The sequence below is a fragment of the Galeopterus variegatus genome, unplaced genomic scaffold, assembly GCF_000696425.1.
Source record: "Galeopterus variegatus unplaced genomic scaffold, G_variegatus-3.0.2 Scaffold5830, whole genome shotgun sequence".
Taxonomy (NCBI): Eukaryota; Metazoa; Chordata; class Mammalia; order Dermoptera; family Cynocephalidae; genus Galeopterus; species Galeopterus variegatus.
The window spans coordinates 36,985-44,960 of record NW_007731941.1 but is presented as its reverse complement, the minus strand read 5'-3'; the positions used below and the strand labels follow the sequence as shown (position 1 = coordinate 44,960).

At 51.7% G+C, this 7,976-nt stretch overlaps 1 protein-coding gene across 1 annotated transcript in view; it reads left to right on the top strand.

Moving 5' to 3' along the window:
- The window catches only part of ZNF554 (zinc finger protein 554), an 18,071-nt gene that overhangs the window by 3,097 nt on the left and 6,998 nt on the right, over positions 1-7,976 (top strand). The window contains 2 exon segments of the mRNA XM_008590067.1: positions 1,891-1,915; positions 1,917-1,964. Coding sequence (XP_008588289.1) covers positions 1,891-1,915; positions 1,917-1,964 — 73 coding nt within the window.

Genomic DNA, 7,976 nt, shown 5'->3' with positions numbered 1-7,976 from the left:
GAGCGCCGAGGGACCGCGCAGCCGTAAGTGGCCGGCGGCCCGGCCCTGGTCCTCGGGGGGTAGGGGGGTTTGGGGGCGCCCCGGGGGTGGCGGGAGAGTCGCTGGCCGGGCAGCTCACCAAGGCCTCCGGCGTCCAGACCCCCGAGGGCACGGTCTTCATTAACCGAATAAGGCACTTGGGGGCCGAAGACGGAGGGAAGAGGAGACTTGCTCTGTCTCCTAAAGCAGAGGAGGGCTGGGCCTCCGGATACAGACCAGCCCGGCGCCTTCCCGGGCAGGGTCAGGGGATTCGCAGGGGCCGCGATGCTACCCACCCCCCGCCCCGGGGACACTGGGCCATGGCTGGGGATATCTGTGGTTGTCACGACTGGGGGAGCTCCTGGCATGGAGTGGGTGGAGGCCAGGGACGCCGCTCAGCACCTGCAGTAGGACGGCCCACCACAGAGAGTGACCCAGCCCCAGAGTCCACAGTGCCAGGGAGTGGCCCTGGGTCATGCCTTAGCATTGTGACCCTGGTGATAAGGTGTCCAGGGTCCGTTCTATTTATGCCCACACACACCTACTGAGGAATGAGAAAGCAGCTGACCATTCGGCCAGTCTCCCAACACCAAGCTCACTGTCCTCTCCCCTCTCCTGGGTTTGATTTCATTTTTCTGTGCAAGGAGGTCGTCCTCAGGCCTTCCTTGTGCAGAAAGGAGGAGTTTAGGGGTTGGATGTTGGAAGGGATAATCCCAGTTCAGAAGCCACAGGCTGCAGTGAATGAGGGGGTCGTGACATCAACCACAGGGAAGGAGGGTCCCGTGAACCACTTTAAGGGTGGGAGAGAAGTGGTCTGGAAGAGCTAAGGGGTCGGAGGTCCTGTACCCAGTGCCATGAGCTGCAATTTAAAGTCCCAAGGGCACAGAGGGAAACTTAGCCCTTGTGGAGGCAAAGGGAAGCCTAACAGGTTGTAAAATCCCCAAAGGCACTTGTAAAGAATCCTGTGCCTAGGGCCGGCCCGTGGCTCACTCGGTAGAGTGCGGTGCTGATAACACCAAGGCCATGGGTTCGGATCCTATATAGGGATGGCCGGTTTGCTCACTGGCTGAGCGTGGTGCTGACAACACCAAGCCAAGGGTTGAGATCCCCTTACTGGTCATCTTTAAAAAAAAAAAAAAAAAGAATCCTGTGCCTGAAGTTCCCCTGTAGCAAGGCTTCTAAGGCTCGATTTGCCTTTGGTCCTTGTATGAGCTTCCTGGGGCTGCTGTCACAAAGCACCACAACTGGGGGCTTAAAACAATAGAAGTTTATTGTTTCACAATTCTGGAGGCCAGAAGTCCAGAGTCAACATGGCCGCAGGGTCATGCTCCCTCCGGAGCCTCCCTTCCTCTTCCAGCTTCTGGTGGTGCCTATCAATCCTTGATGTCCCTCGGCTGTGGCTGCATTGCTCCAGTCTATGCCTTTGTCGTCACGTGGCCTTCTTCCCTGTGTGTCTGTCTGTCTCTCTTATAAGGACACCTGCCATGCCACCAGAAGCTGGAAGAGGCAGGAGACCTCCTACCCTGGAGCCTCCTGAGGGAGCGTGGCCCTATGACACCTTGATCTCAGACTTCTGGCCTTTTAAGCCACCAGGTTTGCTTTATTTTGTTACAGCAGCCATGTGGAACTCGTACAGAGAACTTCCTAAGAGCTCTCATGTTTGTAAACCTGGATAAGTTGTTCTTTTCCAGAGCTTCAGTATCTTCATCCATAAAATGGAGCCTTTAAGACTCCTGGCCTTGGCCCTGGTTTCAGTTTACCATCCTCTGTATGTGGGTCACCTCAAGTGAGCTAGAGGCTCTCTAGGTCAAGGATTCTGGCATTCAGGAACCATCCAGGATCTGGTCTTCACGGTGCCTCTTATCCCCACAGCTCTGCCTGCCCAGGAACCTGCTTTGGGCCAAAAGGAGAGAATGGCTGCTGGCTATCTGCCCCCCCAGTCCCAGGTGAGATATCCTCATTCTCCTGATAGGTGTACCGGGGGCTACAAACCCACCAGAAACTTGGTTCTTGCTTTATAGGACATTTGGGAGAATTCTCTGTGAGCACCTGGGTCCAGGTACTCATCCACCTTCTGAGTGTAAGGAAAGATGTGAACAGACCGATCAGGCACACTGGGACCGGCACCCTCCTCCGCAGAGTGGGCAGGGCTGCCCAGGAAAGTGCCCTCCTTACTTGAAGATGGTTTTTTTTTTTTATTTTTATTTTTTTTAAAGATGACCGGCAAGGGGATCTTAACCCTTGACTTGCTGTTGTCAGCACCAGGCTCTCCCAAGTGAGCCACTGGACGGCCCTGAAAATATTTTTAATTAATTGTGATAAAATACACATAACAAAATTGACCATCTTAACCAAGTTTAGTGCACAGCTCAGTGGCATTAAACACATTCACATGGCTGTGCAGCCATCACCACCATCATGTCCAGAACTTTCTCATCTTCCCAAACTGAAGCTCTGTCCCCATTAAACACTCAGTCCCCATCCCCCTTCCCAGCCCCTGGCACCCCCCCATTCTACTTTCTGTCTCTGTGGATCTGACGACTCTAGGGACCCTCTGTGAGTGGAATCACATGCTATCTGTCCTTGTGTGACTGGCTTGTGTCACTGAGCACAATGTGATTGCATTTTTATTTTCAAAAGGATGTTTTTAACTTGTGTGGCTTTTCTTTCTCATGTTTATGTTTTAAAAAAAAAGCTAATAAACTCTATTTTTTTTTTTTTTTAAAGATGACTGGTAAGGGGATCTTAACCCTTGACTTGGTGTTGTCAGCACCACACTCACCCAGTGAGCAAACCGGCCACCCCTATAAGGGATCCGAACCCGTGGCCTTGGTGTTATCAGCACCGCACTCTCCCGAGTGAGCCACGGGCCGGCCCATAAACTCTATTTTGATTATTTTTAAAAAATGCTTCCCTTCCCCCACCCTCACAAAGCTTTCAGACTCTCTCTGGCTCTCACAGGGAGCTCTGAGCTGAGCTTTGTGCCGTAGGGGATGCCAGAGGGCATGGGGTGCTCCCTAGCTCACAGGACTCCTGGTTTCCTCCCCAAGGAGATAGTTTTCTCCTTCATTCCATTTGTTATTGGGAGAGAGAACAATAACCAGGCTCACCCAGTGAGCAAACCGGCCACCCCTATAAGGGATCCGAACCCGTGGCCTTGGTGTTATCAGCACCACACTCTCCCGAGTGAGCCACGGGCCGGCCCATAAACTCTATTTTGATTATTTTTAAAAAATGCTTCCCTTCCCCCACCCTCACAAAGCTTTCAGACTCTCTCTGGCTCTCACAGGGAGCTCTGAGCTGAGCTTTGTGCCGTAGGGGATGCCAGAGGGCATGGGGTGCTCCCTAGCTCACAGGACTCCTGGTTTCCTCCCCAAGGAGATAGTTTTCTCCTTCATTCCATTTGTTATTGGGAGAGAGAACAATAAATCAGCCTGCTTAGGCAGACAGACGAAGACGTAAGTTTAGTGAAGTGTTTCAGATGCCGACATAAAAGTGTACAGGACTGAATGGGGGTCAGAGGTGCGGTGTGGGGCTGTTTCTACTTGTAGGGGCCAGAGAGTGATATAGAAAAATGACAGTCAAGCTCAGCTGTGAATGAACCATGGGCCTGGGGCCTGGTGACAGGAACTGCAAGTTCCTGGGGATCTCCGAGGCCACCTTCAGGTTCAGTCACTTGCTAGGACTCAAGAGCTCAGCAGAGCTGTCATGCTCATGGTTAGGGTTTATTACCGTGGGAAGATGCGGATGGGACTCAGCAAAGGGAAGAGACACATGGGGCTGCGTCCAGGGGAGACCAGGCGGAAGCTTCCGGGTGTCTTGTTCCCTGGAGTTCTGCAGAGAGCATTTACTTCTCCCAGCAGCCACATATGACTGTACGCACGGGGCGTCACCAACCAGGGAAGCTCGCCTGAGCCTTCACATTCAGAATTTTTATTGGGTTGGTCACGTACATGTAGCTGATTGGCCACCCACGTGGCCATCCTCAGTCTCCAGCCCCTCCAGAGGTTGAGCTGCTACTGCATGGCTAAGACCCCCACCCAAAACCACATTGTGGAGCCAGGGCAAAGGGCCAAACATTTCTGTGGCCAAGGTTAATCCTTTACTGTGCAGGAGCCCAGAGAATATTCCAGCAGAACCAGCAGCCTAAGCCGAGTTCAAGGGTGAATGGACATTGGCATGATGGAGCCCAGGGTGGGAGGTTGGGAACGTCAGGGTTTGGGGCTGCAGCCAAGGGTCTCAACTGGGGGCGATCCCGCAGCCCACAGGACACTGAGTGACGTCTGGGGACGTCTGTGGCTGTCACGAGTCCGGGATGCTCCTGGCATGGAGTGGGTGGAGGCCAGGGACGCTGCTCAGCACCTGCAGTGCCCAGGGCAGCCGTGAGGCCACCTTTCTAAGGCGTATCCCACATCAGTAGACGCGTGGAGCAGGTGAGACCAACCTGCAGCCTGGACTCAGCCAGTTAAAACCATTCCCATTAACCACAGCAGTGTATTTTAGAAAGGGAGGTAGCACCTTCCTTGAGTTTCTATATTAACTTTGTTCACGTGGCCCAAGGGACCTGTTCAATTTTTTTTTTTTTTTTTTTTAATTAATGGTCTTTATATTTTAGAGCTGTTTTAGGTTTAGTGAAAAATTGAGTGGAAATTTTATGTTATGTGTGTTTTACACAACTAGCCCCCCACACACGCAGAATTGAGCAGAACATGCCGCGTTGTTGTATACCCTCTCTCTCCACCACGTGTTCCCCGTGTCATTAACATTGTGCCTTAATGTGCTACGTTTGTTACAGTTGACGAATCAATGCTGGTACGTTATTATCACTAAAGCCCATACTTGACATTAGGGCTCACACTTGGTGTCGTGCACTGTGTGGGTTTGGACAAATGCATAATGATCTGTGTCCACCACTACAGTACCCTACAGAGTAGTTTCACTGCCCTAACAATTCTCTGTGCTCAGCCCGTTCAAGTCTCCGTCCGTGCTCATGAATGAATGAATGAGTGAATGAATGAATGTATGAAGTCTTCCAGGGATGAGGTAATGTCTGGGTTTCAGGGCACATGCGAAGGCATCCACCCCAGAGGGCACACGCGGTCCCCTGAAGCAGTTTACAAGGCTGAGGCACCCCACATCGGACATACAGGGGTCAGGCAGTCGGGCTAACAGGGCCCCCATGGTGGCCTCCCCCCTGTGTACCCCCACCCTAGGGTTCTCAGAGCAGACCACGTAATTCACTTCACTCCTTGGCTTTAGAGGCACTGCCCAGGCATGGGTTTCAGACGTTTCTGCGTGTCCATGACACCAGCTCGTCCACCTCACCCGTGTGGGCGACCCTGGGAGGTGTTCTGTGTGGAAGGTGCGGGGACTGGGGACTCCTGCTGCCATCTCAGGGAGATACCTGTGGAAGGGGGAGGCTTCCGGGAGCACCTCTGAGAAACAAGGGTCTTGACCACTCTCCCCCTCAGGGCTCCCAAGGTGCTGGGTTTCGCTTTATTTTTTCTGGATAATAACATTATGTGTCCTGTTTTACATGTTTTGGACATTCCCTATTGTTTTCGAGACCCCGTAGTCGAAGGGTTGTGTATGCGAGAAGGACAAAAGCAATTTTACAGGAAAACAATTTTATACAACCGAGCCAGAAAGACAGGCCACGTTAAGGACTGAGGACGAAGTGCTGAATTTTCAAGCATTGTCAGAGCGGCCTTCCTAACTTCCTGCCCCTTTCATCCGGCACCTCTATGCAGAGAGCAGCCTTGCGAAGACCAGCCCTGTGGGGACAGCTGCGTTTGGCAGTCACACTGCCCTCCCGAGATGTGTATCAGGGGAAAGGGGAGGGGAGTCCAGCAGGTGAGCAGCAGGTACTCACCACGAGTGGGTGGCAGCGGTCACCCTCCCCCGACGGGCAGCCGTGGGCAGCCACCGCAGGTGCAGGGATGCAGCGAGTCTCTGCAGGGTACAGAGCCCACCCGCAGCCCCGTGTGGGACGGTCCCAGCGGAGAATGCAGGGAGGAGGAAGGGCTTTACCCTCCAGGTTCTGTGCCTGGGGCCTATGGATTGAAGTGATCGAAGAACAGCAGGAGAAGAGCACACGACCTCATTGAGCATTTTCACGCGCACATGAGAACCATCATGAGAGAAATGGAGATAGGCCGGGCCGGCGGCGTGTATTCTTCTTTTACAAAGAACGATAAATTTTGAATGACCTGACGAAGGAACAGGGCTTAGGTGTCTGGAGGGGTAACTCGTGGAGAAGTGCCCGGGAAATAATATATGGGGGGATCTAACGGGGCATGAGGGGCATTGGCGTAGGTTTGCACAGATCTGTATTGGTGTAGACTCCGTCTCTGTGACAAGAACGTTCTTCTCTTCCTGGAACAGGAAGTGTAAATTTTCTGACCTGCTTTTTGGTAGAAAAGGGGAGGTGGGAGAGCCCTCCCTGCACTTCCGTCTCTAGTGGATGTAAGATCTGGAGTCATTCTGCCAAAGCAGCACATCTTGGGGTGGAAAGTTCTGATCCCCTTCAGGAAGAAGCTCTCTGTCATGGACATATATGCAGCCCAGATGGTCCAGCCAGTGTCTGCGATGTGTCCATACTTTAGAGCTCCCCCAGAGAGGTGTCCTAGACCTGTCCACATCCTGTTTGTCACACCTGTACCTGATCTCAGTTCAAGACAGCACATGCTAGGCGCGAATGACCGCAGGCAGTACAGAGGCCCTTCATATCTGTGGGTTCTGCACCCATGGATTCAACCAACCACAGATTGAAAATATTTTTTAAAAAGCATCTGTACTGGGCCGGCCCGGTGGTGCACTCGGTAGAGTGCGTTGCTTGGGAGTGTGGCAGCGCTCCCGCCAAGGGTTCGGATCCCATATAGAGACCGGTCCGCTCACTGGTTGAGCGCGGTTCGGGCGAGGGTTGCAAGGCGAGGGTTGTGATCCCGTTACCGGTCACGAAAAAAGACAAAAAGGGGGAAAAAAAAAAAAAAAGCATCTGTACTGGGCAGTTCCCATGGCTCACTCGGGAGAGTGCGGCGCTGGTAGCGCCAATGCTGAGGGTTCGGATCCTACATAGGATGGCCGGTGCACTCACTGGCTGAGCATGGTGCTGACAACACCAAGCCAAGGGTTGCGATCCCCTTACCGGTTAAAAAATAATAATAATAAAATAAAATAAAAAGCATCTGTACTGAGTATGGACAGACTCTTTTCCTTGTCATTATTCCGTAAACAATACAGTATAGCCACGATTTACATAGTATTTCCATTGTGTTAGATATTATATGTAACCTAGAGATGACTTAAAGCATATCATATGCAAATGCTATGCCATTGTATATCAGCAACTTGGGCATCCGTGGACTTTGGTATCCACAGGAAGTCCTAGGTCCAGCCCCCCAGAGATACCAAGGGATGACTGTATCAGGTTTCAGCTTAGAGTCTGGTCCAGGCCATGAGGATCTGTGAATTCAGGATTCCCAAAAAAATTGAAGCCAAAAAAAACAAAAACAAAACATCCCAGCGACTTTGCTTCTGCTGCAAAGCCAGAGAGCCGTGCCCCAAGTCCAGGTGATAAGCAAAGCTTCCCTGACCTCTTCTTTTCCAACTCAGCGTCCATAATGATCCACTCCAAACCGGCACATGACACCAGCTGCTTGCTGGCACGGGGATCTGAACCCTGCGCCTTGGCGTTATCAGCACCCAGCTTTAACCAACTGGACTAACTGACCAGCCCTAATATCTACTTTTTAAAACTTCCAAAAGCATATCTCCATCCAGACAGTTCTCTGTTCATGTTGTCTCTCTGTTCTCTGAGGCCCCAATAGGTATAAATCATAGTAAAAATCATGAGTTACAGAGACTCATTTTGTTTTTATTTTTTATTTTTTTTATTTTTTATTTTTTTTAAAAAGATGACCAGTAAGGGGATCTTAACCCTTGACTTGGTGTTGTCA